General features: G+C 37.8%; 1 protein-coding gene across 2 annotated transcripts in view; it reads right to left on the reverse strand.

Annotated features, from left to right (window-relative positions):
• The window catches only part of LOC6646701 (cytohesin-1), a 61,179-nt gene that overhangs the window by 16,155 nt on the left and 29,710 nt on the right, over nt 1-15,314 (reverse strand). For both annotated transcript variants that reach the window (XM_002069322.4, XM_023178206.2), the window contains one exon: nt 5,828-5,960. In XM_002069322.4, coding sequence (XP_002069358.1) covers nt 5,828-5,960 — 133 coding nt within the window. The remainder of the gene's footprint in view (nt 1-5,827; nt 5,961-15,314) is intronic.

Genomic DNA, 15,314 nt, shown 5'->3' on the forward strand with positions numbered 1-15,314 from the left:
GAAGATTGCACTTTTCTTTGCTGGCCCCCAGTAGGGAACTTTAGAGCGGTAGAGGTAAGGAATAAACTGTTTTCTATTCGTGATTGCCTTAGTAGTGTTCCAGAAAGGTTTGCTAGATTTGTCTAGTTTGCAAGTTTTAAGTTCCACTCATATCATTGTTGAATATAAAAAGTTCTTTTCGGATTGAATGGCATATGTGATTAAAACGTGCTTTGAATAAGGTTAACCGTGTACGGATCCATTCTCTTTTATTAATGTTTTTAATTTTGAAGAGATTAGTTATGTGCTCAGAAAGTTTGAGCTTTACATCTTGAACGCATTTGTGAGGAGTAGATTTTTTTAAGCTCGTTGAGAATGTTTCCCCAGCAGTTGGCTCGAGCATAGTTCCAGTTCCTATGCCATGAATTTAGATTGCCAAAGGCATTTAATAACTAGTTACATGGATACCTACATTTTCAATGAGATGCGAGTTCATATTGGAGATCTGTTCATGCTTCACATTCTTACTGACTATAACAGCGACTCCGTCACCTTTACTTACAGTTCTATCACATCTGTATATCATGTAGTTTTGTAGATCAAAACGATCATTTTGAGTAAACCAAGTTTCGTTAATAAGAGCTACGTGAATATTATTATCTTCTATGTGTGTGCTTTGCTTTTCGAAAATTAAAAGTGAATAAAATATGGCTAAATCGCTCAAACCAGCACAACCGATAATCTGATGCAAGAAAATGAATGAAAAAAAAAACCCTAAACTATTTATTTTATCTGCATTTTTCAAAAAAGGCGACACAGAAGACTAATTCTAATTTTACGCTCTCAAGTGCACTTCGTGTTGACTTCAGCATGCACACAGATGGCAAAACGGTCAAATGCCGAAGAAAAGTGCCCGCCCGGGGTATGGTTGCCTACCACTGCACTATGGTCAGAAAGTCGGATTATTTGGCATAAAGTCATTTTTTTATGTTTCCAAAACTTAAAATTTAATAATATTTTTTGATTGTAGACATATTAGATAAGAAAAAATGTTTTTTAAAAAATTTTCAAATTAGTCCTTTAAATTTGGCGGGCAACTGAAGTCCGCTGTTTCAATTCAAATATGAATTGTCGATATGCAACCGTAAAATGTATTAAGCTTTGTCATTGTTTTGAGACTGATTTTTTAAAGACAAACAAATATTTAAAATAAATGTTTAGTGTTAGTTTTTCAACATTGTGAATATTTAGCTGTGTATGTGCAATTGTTGTTGGTGTCTTTTAGAGGTAAAATTTAACAACTGTAGTCGTGTTTCGTAGCATATTACTTGTTCTCAGAGCGCTTCAGCGCGCAACTAAAAACTGTATGTTCAAGTTTAATGTTTACATATTCGGAATTACTATGTTTCATTTTCCCATTTTTTAAAATAAATAAACATGTTGCAGCAGAATATGAGTAAAGCCGCTTAACGTTGCTGGAAGTTTGGGACAACAACAAGCACCATGATGGTGCACTTATCATGTGGGTTTTGGAAAAAATTAACTAATCTGATCTCAGGGCTGATCAAGTGGATATATTAACGACAAAAATTCGGAATTTCATCACGTCAAAAAGTATTTGCCGCAATGCAATCGAATGTTGCAAGGATTTAAGGCTCGACACGCAAGGTGGCTTTCGCAGTCAATTATTTTGATGTTAGATGAAAAGATGACAGAACTGCCATCTTCATCTGCAAACTTAGGTCTACCCAAGTTAAACTATTCAGATGCTGGAGAGCGCCTAAAAAGAAAGTTAGCATGTGACTTTGCATCGAATATTAATTTTTCCACGCCTCATTTGCTTCACTCAGCTTCAGTTTCTGCAAAGAATGAATTGGCGACAGTTCTGAAAGTCTTGATAAAGACTGCTTAGATAAAAAAAAAAATGGTTTCCAAATTAAGTCACAGATCCGCTTATATCAAGCATATGTCTGAATAAAAGACAAAATAAAACAAAAAAAAAAACCTTCCCCAAGATGTCATATATCTTGTGAAGGCAGTATCTCCGCCGATCCAGCTAGCTATTAATTCCAATCCGGAAACTGCAGATTCGGATTCTGATTCCGATAATGATTCTGACTGTGAAGATCACTTTAACATTATTTTAGACAACGAGGAAGAATAAACAATAAATATTTAATAAAAAATTTTGAACAAAATTTGTTTTATGAGGAGGGGGATTAAGACATGGGCCAACTAAAAAAAAAAAGAAATTCTGTATAATTTTAACAAACGTATGTACCAAATTTCAATGCTCTAGCTCTAAAATTGGACTTTATGCCATAAAATCCGACTTTCTGACCATAGTCCACTGTATTAAACTATTATTTTCCCTCTCTTTGATAGTATTTTCAGAACAGAGCAAAGCATCCCGATCTTATTAAAAGTATACTTATAATCTCTTTATTAATTATTTTCACTTTCTTTAAGTCTCTCAAATAGTATTTTTAGAACGACGCGAAGGATCCCGATTTTAATCAATGGTAATGTTTGTCTGGGCTAAGAAGAGTATAAATTATTCTTTCAAATTTCTAGTTTATTCTTTCTTCAATTTTGAAACCTTTGCTTACAGAACAAATAGAGAATATTTATATCGCCCTAAGCCTGATCTAGTATTATAGTCTTTCTTTAACCCTTAATACATTTTTCGAGATCGGAGGCAAGCATATCATATATTTCTTTGGCCTTAGGGAACCTCTGAATAATTTATAATTTGAAATAAAGATTTATATTGTTTAATAATCATTTAATGTGTTTTGAATTCATTAGTTTGAAAAATATTTGAACATTTTAATAATACAACAACCAATTTTGTTAATCTATGAAATTTTACCTTTGTTATCGGATTAAATATAATAAAGAACTGCAAGGGTAAATAAACTTCGGCATAACTGAATTTAACTTCTTTGATATTTATATATGTCTTCAGAGTTTTTCAATATTTTGGTATAACTTTTGTCATCAACTTTTCGAATTACGATTAATAGTAGTACCAAAATATAACTGAATATTTGTGTTTAACTTTGTGGTTTGATTAGACTGTGCAACACCAAAAATCAAAACGAACCGGACCTTATTTTTCTGAAAGTACATGTATTGAACAGCAAAACCCTATTTGGGTTTTTCAAAGTTAACTCGTTTTTTTTTTTTTATTGCGAGTTGAAATTTTTTATTTTGGGGGTATTTTTTAGTTTGTCATATGAGCTAAATATGACTTATATATCGATTTCTTCTTCATGTATACGACCTAAATCATCCTCATTTATTGTATAAATATTGTTAATGGTTAAATAAATTCATTTTATGAATGTTATATTACCAAAATGACTTTTACAGCTACAGTTTTAGAAAAAATTACAATTAGGCCCTTTTTTAGAGTAGAGCAGAGGCCTTTCCGCCCCCGTAATTTGAAAAACTCGATTATCTCCCGTAATTTTCTACCTTGTGCAATCAAATTTGCGCACTTAAATTTGATACTAATTTCCAGCAAAATACCAAATTTAATCAAAATCGGACAAAAAATAGCCGAGTTATGCATATAAACGTTTTTCCATATGGCCGATGTTGGCCGTTGTCTGGTGGGGGCACTAGGGTGCTCGTATGCTTTGTTTAATAAATTTCAAATATTTGCTTAACAGGTGTATGGTATACCTAAGTCGGCGAGACGACTTACTTACGTCATTTTATTGCTACTAATAGTACAAAATATTTTACGTTGAAAAACGTAATCACAACTTTATAAACGTATTGTATGCGGTCTATAAATGCGTTAGCGAGATAGCATATACGAGCCCCAACAACTATTAATTCGTACGGTGAGCTTTTTTACCCGAATTCAATGTATATCAGTCGGTATTTCTATACCATATAAACAAGATATTGTTTTTCTTGTTGTTGAAGTACAAAAAAATTGTATTATCGGAAAATTTAGCTATTCAAAATTATTTTAGTACTAAATATCAAAAAAGCTGCTTATATACTCTTGCAGTCCTTGGCCATAATTTGGGAATCTGATGTTTTATATCCAAAGCTATCATATAAGTAAATTTCGTAGAGATACTCCAATTTCTTCATCTATGTTTCTTCTATAACTATATGATATAGTGGTCTGATCCTGACAATTTTCATACTTTATTTGCTCTGGGCTATAAATAGCTCAAATATCATGTTTCATCCCGATAGCTCCTGAGATGGCAGCGTGGAGTTGTTTGCACATGCTCAAGATTATATATACGGGGTCGGAAACGTCTGCTTCTGTGCGTTACAAACATCTGACCAATTTAATAATATCCTCTGCAAGGGTATAAAAATGTCGTCTGTTAAACATTGAATTCGGATAAAAAAGGTTGAAAGACGAATTAATTGTCGTCGGGGCTCGTGAGATCTTGAGGCTTGTAAAATGAATATAATAGAAGTGTTCTTATGCCTCTTAAAATATGTACAATGTACCTTGTACATATAATTTTTTTAAAATAAAAATTTAAATGGTTTAGCCATTTTTTTTTTTAATTTTTATAAATATTAAGCAATTTTTCTTTCCAAATCTAAAAATTTTATTATTATTTTGTTTAACCCTTTCAAAAAGGGTATATTAATTTTGGTTAGAAGTGTGCAATGCATAGAAGGAAGCATCTTCAAAAGTATATATTTTCCTCATCAGTACGAGAAGAGTTCATATAGCCATGTCCGTCCGTCTGGATCAACGCAAACTCCTCCTAGATAAGCTACAGGGTTGAGACTTATGCATGTTGGTTTGCATAGACTGCACAGTTTGTATGTCTCGGATTCAGCCGTATCGGACCAGTATATCATATACGTAGCTCCCATTCAAACGGCAAAGCCACGAACTGTGATTTTCTCAATAACTTCGTTTTTTCTGAGCTATTATCATGAATTTCAATATTTAATATTTATTACACCCATAAACGACTGCGACAAATTTGATTAAGTTTGGGTGACTACATAATATAGCTCCCATAGGAACGATCGGTGGAAAATAGGGAATTTGATGAATATCTTAGTTTTACCTTAGCAAAACTTGCAAGGGTCTACAAACTTTGACGAGGTCGAAGTTAGCTCCGGCCATTTGGATTTTTTTCATATTGGATAGTATTATTTATGATTTTTGGGTTTTCGACAATTAGGCAAACCTTCTTCATAATTAGCTTTCAAAGGATTTTTTCAGAATGTCCGCTCCGAAACCGCGTATTAAAATTTTTGGTGTATTAAATATTAAAATATTAATATATTCTTTAAATGTCCCCAATCAAAATGAGAGATTCGAGTTATTCGAATTGATTCGATATAGTATATTTCAATGCTATGACACTTAATTCGTTGCCTTTCTTGAAACGAGTTGCGTTTTTTGTTTTGTTTGAGATTATACATTCACACCAACAAAAAAACTTTCGAAAACAAAAATTATTCATCATGACAATGTAAGCTCTCACGCAAAAAAAATCAAAACATTGAATTGGTGATGTTATATTATATAATATATCATACATTACAGGGGCTAAGAACGTATTTTAAATTTATGTAAATATTACATTTTTAATTAATATAGCTATCCGATTTTTATCAAAATTTGTCAAACTATTAGCATTTTATGTAGAAATATCCTGTAAGTATTTATGTATAGTTATCAGGTTTGGTGATAATTGCATAAGAAACACAAACGTGTTTTGAAGGAAGGTGTATGATATGTTCGGCTGATCTTTATGGATATAGATATCGAAAAGATTGTGAAACCAAACTTTAAAAAATGTAATGAAATAAAATTTTGAAAATGTCAGTGTAGTCTTCTCACCTTTCTTGGGATCCATGTTGAACTTTTTCCGACCAATTGACATTTGCTTATCCTTGTTTGAGTGTTTGCAATCTTCAGGGACATCGAGTGTCTCCATCTCCGTGACAACCTCACATAACTCATCTTTGATTTGCTGTAAGAGACAGAATTTCATGTAGGTTGTATTGTATTGTATGTAATGAAAATTCAGCAAGATACAAATAATGAAGAAAGTAAGTCGTCTCGCCGACTTAGGTATACCAAACCGTATTTTTAAAAAACTCTGTTCAGATGCTTTTTACAAGCATATCTTAGTATCTCGCTCACTCAAGCATACGAGCACCCTCGCGCCCCGACCAGCCAACGGCCAACTCCGGCCTTATGGAAAAACGTTTATACGTATAACTTGGCAATTTTTAGTCCGATAAAATGTGTGCATTTACTAAGCAAATATACATACCAATAGTTAGTATAATGTTTGCGACAATCGGTTTTATTTGCGGGGGCGGTAGGGGGCGTGGCAAAAATTTATAACAAACTCGATAACTGTACACACTACATGACACTACATACCAAATTTGGTGGCTCTAGTTCTTATAGTCTCCGAGATCTAGGTGTTCATACATTGTGGCGACCTTAATATACCATTTCAGCCTATATGTTAATATGTAGATCGGACAAAAAACAGCATTTTTCAGCAGATTTCTCAGCAGTCACAATCTTGCAGAAAGATAAAAATTCAACATCATATTAGTCATGTAAAATAACATCGATGCATCGAACATCGATGTTCTCTTGGCGATGTTTAACAATGTTTTTGTTGATGTCGATGTTCAGCGATGTATCGTAACACCAAAAAATCGGTTTTATTTGTCACTTATCAAATTTTATCATATAATTAAATGAAGCTGTCTTTAAAAAGACCTTTCAAACCTCAATTAAGTTATAACTTTTAAATTGACAACAAAGATAAGGTAAAGGATTTTTCACCGACTGGCAAAATGTTAAATAAATTGAATAAGCCCAAATAAGGTAAATGGAATTTTGTTTTGGGAAGTAAAGCCTATAAATACTTTATAAAATAGTTTTTGGAAAATAGGGCTAACAATAAGAAAAGAGACCAGCTGGTTTCAATATTTTTTTAATGCCTTATTCATTCAAGATTAATTTTAAATACTATTATGAGATCTTTTGATCATTAGAAAACAGTGAACTTTATTAATTTAAAAAAAAACATCAGACATATGTATCTACATCGATGCATCGAGATATTAGCTCAAAGTTTTAAAACACCATCGATTATTAACATAGAAACCATCGACGAAAATAGACATCGATGTTTTTATTGAAATTTCCAATATTACTACATATCATCAATACACCAACAAGTATTTACTAATGAAATTTACTAATATGATAGTATTGGATATAAGACGTCAGATCCCAAAATTTGAATCTGAACGGATAAATAGAACACAAGTTACAGTCGATATAATTCGGTTTAAGCGCTGACGGCAGCGCTGCTTGCTGCCTACTACGTCATCATCAAATCAACAGAGCACATGCATACACACACAGTTTTTCTCAACAGTGGCATTAATGATTATATTTATATCTAATAAAAAACATTCCAAATAGTGTAAAAACAATTTATAAAATTTTTTTAGTGAGTACCCTTAATGATTTACGTTTCGCCAAAGTCAGCTGTTTCAGGCTTGCACTTAGTTATCGAAAAAAGGCACGAAAGCTTCTGCGACTTTCAGCGTTCATAAAACATTATATTTTGCAATTGTGAAAAAGTTTGATTTTGGAAAAAATTCAAAAAGGTATGTAAAATAAGGTGTTTACATGGATTTTGTATTATTGTAATTGTCTAATGTGTTGCTATGTGTATTTCTAGATCAAAACTAAAACTTATTTCTGCGTTTTGTGAATTGTAACTTTTGAGTCGGGAAAGGTATTTAAAAAGACTTCTTGCTCATTTTTGCCACTTTACGAAATAATCGACATGTTGCAGTTACACATAAAAATTATATCGTGCAGAAAATAGCCAAAGACAACGTATCGGACGATCAACTTAAAGTAATTGAGTTTAAAGTCAAACAATTTGTTAGATTTATTAATTATAACTTGCCAAAATGCAATCGAATGCTTGAACGGCTTAAAGATAAGCACCCGTGTTGGCTAGAGTTAAGTATGAGAAAAAGCAGAAAAAGCAAAAAGCAGGTCGGAAGCAATTAAGCTATAATGATGCTGCTCGATTAAAACGAAAATTGGCTTTAACGCTTGCTGCAAAGCACGACAACTCGCCTCCTCTTTTAATTCACGCAGCATTAGTTTCATAAAAAAAATGAAGTAAGTAAGCCGTTTCGCCGACTTAGGTATACCATACACCAGTAAAGCAAATATTTCAACTTTATTAAACAAATGCATTTTCACATGCTTTTTACAAGCCTATCTTAGTATCTCGCTCACTCAATCATACGAGCACCCTAGCGCCCCCACCAGCAAACGTTTATATGCATAACTCGACTGTTTTTTGTCCGATTTTGATCAAATTTGGTATTTTGCTAGATATTAGTATTAAATTTAAGTGTGCCAAAATTGATTGAATAAGGTAAAAAAATACGGGAGATAATCAAGTTTTTCAAGGGCGTGGCAATATTTTTATACATACAAAATGTGTTACTAAGCGAATATACATACCAAATATGGTGTCTCTAGCTGGAATAGTTTTTGAGATAAATTGCGGGGGCGGAAAGGGGCGTGGTAAAAATTTGAAATAAACTTGATTACTCTACATACTAAACGAGTCTACATACCAAATTTGGTGGCTCTAGCTCTTACAGTCTCCGAGATCTAGGTGTTCATACGGACAGACGGACGGACAGACGAACATGGCTAGATCGACTCGGTTGTTGAACCTGATCAAGAATATATATACTTTGTGGGGTCGGAGATGCTTCCTTCTGCCTGTTACATACATTTTGGCGACTTTAATATACCATTTCACCCTATGGGTGTATGGTATAATTAAAGAAAACGAATACAACATATGTTTTGAAAAATGCGATAAACAGCGGTAAATTAAGTGAAGTTAAGCATAAACTTGAGAAACATGACCCGTTGCCGTTAAGTCTTGATTAACATTAGCTTTAACGTTTTTAATAGAAAATGAATTGACTAAGCAGCAATACCTTAACATGAAGGCTCTAAATAAGCAACATGGATGTGACCTCTATCCACCATAGGCTAAACTTAGAGAAATAAAACTTAAATGTAGACCTGAAGAAATCATGTGCTCTGAGACAAAAGTAGAAGTCTCGTTACAAAATTTAGTAGATTTACTACTGTGTGATTACACAGTCGATCGTATTCTTCAGATGCAGCAAGATGTTCCTGAAATATCTAATTCATCGCGTTATACGTTAATTTTAAGTTACGGTTTCGAGGGCTCCAAAGGACAAAGCTTTTACAAGCAGCGATTTCAAGAAGATGATCATATTGGATTGGATCATTCATTATTTGTAACCACGATAATTCCATTACAATTAAATGATGAGTGCAAGAAGTTATTTGGTTATTTTACTCCACAATCAGTAAGATTTTGTCGGCCGTTAAAAATTGAATTTACAAAGGAAACTACTGAACTGATATTGAAGGAAAAATTTAGTTTGGATGCACAAATACAAAATCTTCAAAACTATTTATATATTTAAAAAAAAAGGGTATACTTGTGGTCTATAAACCCTACATGACATTAGGGTTATAGCCCTAATGTGGAGCCCGTTATGTGGAGCAAAGCCCAATCAAGTGCTGAAAACCACTGACTTCAACTCAGGAATATTTACGGTTAATTCCAAAAGCCTTCAATATGGAGTAAGCCGTTTACATCGAAACATTGCTTCTGATTCTTTCTGCGTGGCGAGTACGACGACGCAAATTCGCTTTTTTAGGAGGCATTATTTCGTTAGTAACTTTTCGTTTGTAACTGAATCAGGAATGAATGAATTTGCTACCACGTGATTGACATGCAACTGCCCCCGCCTACTGCGGTCGATACACGGAAACCCGACTTTTTTATATATAAGATATATGACATATATATTTAAACCAGAAGGCCGGGGCTAACTTCGACCACTTCAAATTTTGTATACCCTTGCAACTTTTTTGGTAACTCTTTCCTTACATCAAAGCCATCAAAGTGGAAAAACGTTTTTTCTAAAAAAGCTAAAGTTTGCGAAAGAACGGCCTACAATCTTAGCAGAGGAAATAACTTAGATATTGATCAAAGTCACTGTATTCCACCGATCGTTCCTATGGGAGCTTTATGAGCTATATCGTATAGAATGTTATGTGATGGTGTGATTTTGAATGCCCTGAGAGCGATTCTGAGGTCTGTGTTAATCTTGGATTTTATAGGTCGCAAAGTTGTTCTTGGGCAGTGCCCATAGATGGAATGGGGAGAGGTTGATGTTTATTCGTACTGTAATTTTTCTGTTCGTCATGATGTTTTTTATGTAGTTTAAGATTTTAGGTCCCGTTTTCCATTCCGTGAGTTGGTCAAGTATTGAGTGTAGTCCGATTCTTTCAAAAGTTTTTTTAAAGTCTAGGGTATGAGGTCGGTATGAGTTTAGTGCGGGTTTGTGTGTGTTGGGTTTTGAGATTGGGACTATTATACTATTCTTGTAGACTTGGGGGATATATAATTGTTTAGTATAGAGTTTTGGAGGTTGATTATACGACATTTTGTTTTCCTGACCAAATTTTTGATCACGGCGTAGTTTAATCTGTCGAGTCCTGGTGTTTTTCCTGTTAACGTGTTTAGAGCTGACATAAATTCGACTAGTGTTATTTCTTTTTCTATTTCTGTAGCTCTCTTTCTGGGAACATACATATGTGTGATTGAGTGGGTTGTTCAGTGATGCTTGTTTTGTGTTTATAAAGGTCGCAGAGAAATTGTGGTCGGATGACGTGTCTGAGAAGTTTTTGCAAAAGAGTTCTACTATTTCTGCATTGGTGGTATTTTAATTTGTTACCGGTTTTGGATGCAATGAATGTGTTTTTGGGGATTGTTTATGGAGGTGTTTTTTTTTTTTGTTTAATTCATTTATTAACATATATAAAAAAGAGATCAATAAAATACAACCAGACTGACAAAAGAAATCGATTAACATGGATAAATAAACAATGCCCGCCCGGCGGTATGTCCCATTGGGAATTGCTTTGCCAGGGTTGTGGCAGCTTCTATGTTGAACCGACTCTTTCTCGCTCCAGTCTCCTAAGCTCCTGCATGATGGCTCCGAAGTAGGTGCTCACCGCCGCCCAGTTATCCTTGCTCTCCAGCATGCTAGGTACCAAGCTGGCCACCGATAGGGACTGGCCGATCGCCCGCTCGGCCCGCTGTCTATCCGCACTGAAGCGGCAGCAACTAAATACAACGTGGTGGGCGTCCTCGATTGCTCCTTCAGGACACGCAGGACGCGTTGAGAAGTGGTCGTGGCCGAACCTGTTTAAGTATTGGCGGAAGCAGCCGTGTCCGCTCAGCACCTGCGTGAGGTAGAAATTCACCTGCCCGTGCTTTCTACCGACCCAAGCCGCAATATTGGGGATGAGGCGATGCGTCCATCTGCCGTTTGGTGCAGCGTCCCATCGGTCCTGCCATTTCCTCAAACTGAGCCTTCTAGCGTCTGCTTTGGCGACACTCTAATGCTGCATCCTCCGAAACAGTCCTAAAGGCACTACATACTCAGAGAGCGCAGAGTCGATACGTCGGACTGATGAGGCGACGGTAGCTATCGACCTCCATGGCCAGGGCCCAGATCTGGGCTGCGTACAATATTTGCGATTTTACCACGCTCATCAGCAACATTCTCCGCTCCTGTTTGGCCCTCTTGTGTTGAGCATGATCCTGGCGAGTGCTCTACTCGATTCCGCTACCTTCCGCTGTACCGCCGCTAGGTGTTCTCGGAAACACAATCTTGTGTCGAGCCACACTCCTAGGTAGCGAATTGCTCTAGCCGATTTCACCTCAATACCGTCGATAGTAACGGTGGCGGTTTCCACTAACTTCCGGCTGCTGATTAGCACCGCTTCCGTCTTATGCGCCGCTAGTACTAGGCCCACCGAGCGCAGCCAGGTCGTAATGGATGCAATGGCTGCATTTGCCGTTGACTCTACATCCTTCAGTTCCTTGCCCACCACTACGACCGCGACATCGTCCGCGTAGCCGACTAGCTGACACCTACTCGGTATGTCTAGTCGAAGGATGCCATCGTACATGATGTTCCACAGAAGAAGACCCAGAACAGAGCCCTGAGAACGGATCCAGTAGACGCAGCGTACACCAGCTTTCTCCCCGAAAAGAAGCTCCATATCACCTCGTACATGTACAACGGAATTCCGAAGCTTCTGGCAGCATCAAGAATGCAGCCCCAATCAGCCGTGTTCACTAGGCAGTATTCCTTCGCACCTCCTTTCCATCGAGAACCCTTAATAGCATCAGCCGCTGTACACAGTACTCTGCTGACCGCGTCTATTGTGGACCTTGCCTTGCGAAATCCGTACTGATTGGCGGACAGGCCGCCCCCCTCTTTGATCGCCTCGCTCAGTCTGGCGCTGATGAGGCTTTCCAGCACCTTACCCACGGAGTCCACGAGGCAGATTGGACGATATGACGACGCTTCCTCTGTTGGTTTCCCAGGCTTGGGGAGCAGCACCAGCTTTTGCAACTTCCAAAAAAACCTGGCGGCCGCAAGCACTTCTTCGGTGGTACACTTCCCGCTTCGCTTCATATATAGCCTTCTTCAGCTCCTTCCTGCATGCGCTATAGGCTGCCCATAGCTGCGGCCATGTCTCCAATCCTCGCTTCCTTGCTCTCTGGTAACGCCGCCTAGAGGCTAGGCACGTTCTACGTATGTCTCCAATTGAGCTTTTCCACCAGAAAACCGGTTGCTGACGTCCCTTAAAAGGTCTCCTTACCGCCATGCTCGCGTTGCACGATGCAGCCAGCATGCTGGATAGCTGGTCTGCCATCCGCTGGGCTGTGCTCTGGGTCCACTCGTGTGTTGCCCATGCCTCGGCGAAGGCACTTACGTCCAGGGTGTCGCTTTTGTATACCCCGCTTTGGGGCAGCGCCGCCTGACGGGGTTTGGTGACGCCTAGGGTGAATAATATCGCCTCGTGGTCGCTGGCCGTGTAGATTTCGCCAACGCTCCATGATGACGACCTAAATAGCCCGCCGCTGACGAAGGTGAGGTCGATAACGGACCCGCCGCTTGCTCTGCTGAATGTAAAGCTCGACCCTCTGTTCAGAAGGACTAAGTCCATGCGATGCTCCTAGTAACCAGCTTCACTATTTCGCTGTATGAGATGTTACCCTTTCCCTGGACCAAAATAGCAGGTGGACGCTTCTTGAGTATCGCCTTTTTCGCTGGTCGCACAGCCACTGTCTGCCAAGCGGGCTCTGCTTGCTTGCCTGCATTTGGCAAAAAATTTTCTTTCGGCTTGGAATCGTTTTTTTTGCCCTGCAGCAAAAAAGGTTTCCGAAGTGTTGGCGACTGTTCTTTGACGGGGCACCCTTGACTGTTGCAAGTTCTCAGTTTGCTGTCCTTTGGTAGCGAAGGACTTCGGCGGCGCTATGGTGCATGCCACTAATGGTTTAGGGTCGCAATTGTTGCACAGAATGTTACTAACTGCCCGCTGCAATTCTCTCAGTCTGTCTACTTTGTCTCTAAGCGCGTTCGTAATGGCTCACCTGCCTCCCTCCTTTTCTGGCTTGATACGTTCGGCTATTTCCTCCAGTAATGCTCCCATTTCTGCTATCTCGCTTTTGCCCCTACCATGTTGCAACTTATTTTTTTTTGGTTGCACCGCACTGCCTGCTGGTGGACTCCTTGAATCTTCACGCAGTCTTTTCGGCGTTTCGGTTGCACCAAACATCTCCTCTACTCCTACTCGCTCATGACCGAACAGAGCCTCTATCGCTAATTGACTAACTGGGCTGCCGTCGCAAACAGATTCAGACCATAGAACCGGCTCTGAAGCGAGCGTCATTGGTTGACGCCGCCCGCTTGGCCCCGCCATCGAGCCAGCCGATCTCAAGCCCTCCATGCTTGCAACCAGGTATTTCCCCCTGGAATTTTATCGAAGTTATGCCGCTCCCTGCTCGGCTCCACACACTTGGAAATTTATGGAGGTGTGTCCGGTGCTATTTGTGTTGTGAATTTTTGTAGACTATGGTTTTTTTCTTCTTTTAGAGTCCTTCTAAATTTGGCGTTTCCTCGTTTAAATAGCATGATGTTTTGGGTAAAGATGTTTCTTTTTAGCGTGTGCCATTTCTTAACTTTATCGTCTATAAGTTTTTGTAGATTACACAGGCCGACATGATTTTTGGTGACGTTAACCTGAGAATTGTTTTTAACCAATTCGGGTACGCTGATTCTGACTGCATACTCAGTTTTTGTTCATCACGACCAGATTTTGTGAAATTAGGGGATCTAGGGTTGGAAAATAGGCATTTATGAATGTTGGGCATTTGCGGTCCATTGGGCTGTGTTTGTGGTCAAATTCGGAGTTATTTTTGCAATTTAGGCAACACTTTTCGTTGGTGCAGGTTTCGTTTTCAGCAGTGTGTATCATTTGTGAGCCGTTTTTGCAAGTTTCTTCTGAACTATTGCAGATCGGGGTTGGGTGGCCAAATTGTAGACATTTTTTGCATCTTAGAGGGAGAGGAATGTATGAATGTATGGCGGACACGTGCGCTGTCATATCCAATTTTAATAGATTCTGGAAGGTTGTGTGTGGCGAATGTAATAATTATAAGTTCCGTTTCCGCCAAGCCTTGCTCCTGTTTCTTTAATATTTTTCGCACTTCGGTTACGCTTTGAGATTTTAGTTCGTTTAGTATTTCTGTTTCCTCTATGTTTCGTAATTCGTTGCTCTAGACTACTTGGAAAAATTTAGTGTCTTGTGTTCGGTGGCCTCTACTTCAATATCGGCCATATTTTTGATTTTTAATAATTTCATTGTTTGTAAAGCATTTTTTGTTTTGATTAATAAGGTGCCGACGCGAGTTTTTTTGCAAGTGTCAACTTCTCCTCCACATGGAAAGTCTATTGTTTTTTTAATTAGGAATGGTGATACATTTTCGAAAGATTTGTTGTCTTTTCTGTTAATTACAATATATTTTGGGTTGTTTAGGTTTTTATATTTGTTGTAGAGCGGTGTTGTTGTTATGCTTATGTCAGGCGGTTTCATCATTGTTGTTGTTTTACGGGCTCAGTCCCGGCACTTTAATTTGTGCTTTTTTTTTTTTTTTGTTCTGTTTTATTGAACTGTTTGTATGTCTCTTTTCACTGACAAGGGGAACTTCAGGTATGCGAATCACCGATTTGTATGAATTTTGGATATGTTGTAGAATACCCCGTCATTTGAAGCTGTGTGAAATATTTCGGCGCACTATTCTATATTTTCCTAATAAATCGGCTTTAAAGTTATAGCTTTGGTG

Source organism: Drosophila willistoni (assembly GCF_018902025.1).
Source record: "Drosophila willistoni isolate 14030-0811.24 chromosome 2R unlocalized genomic scaffold, UCI_dwil_1.1 Seg167, whole genome shotgun sequence".
Classification (NCBI taxonomy): domain Eukaryota; kingdom Metazoa; phylum Arthropoda; class Insecta; order Diptera; family Drosophilidae; genus Drosophila; species Drosophila willistoni.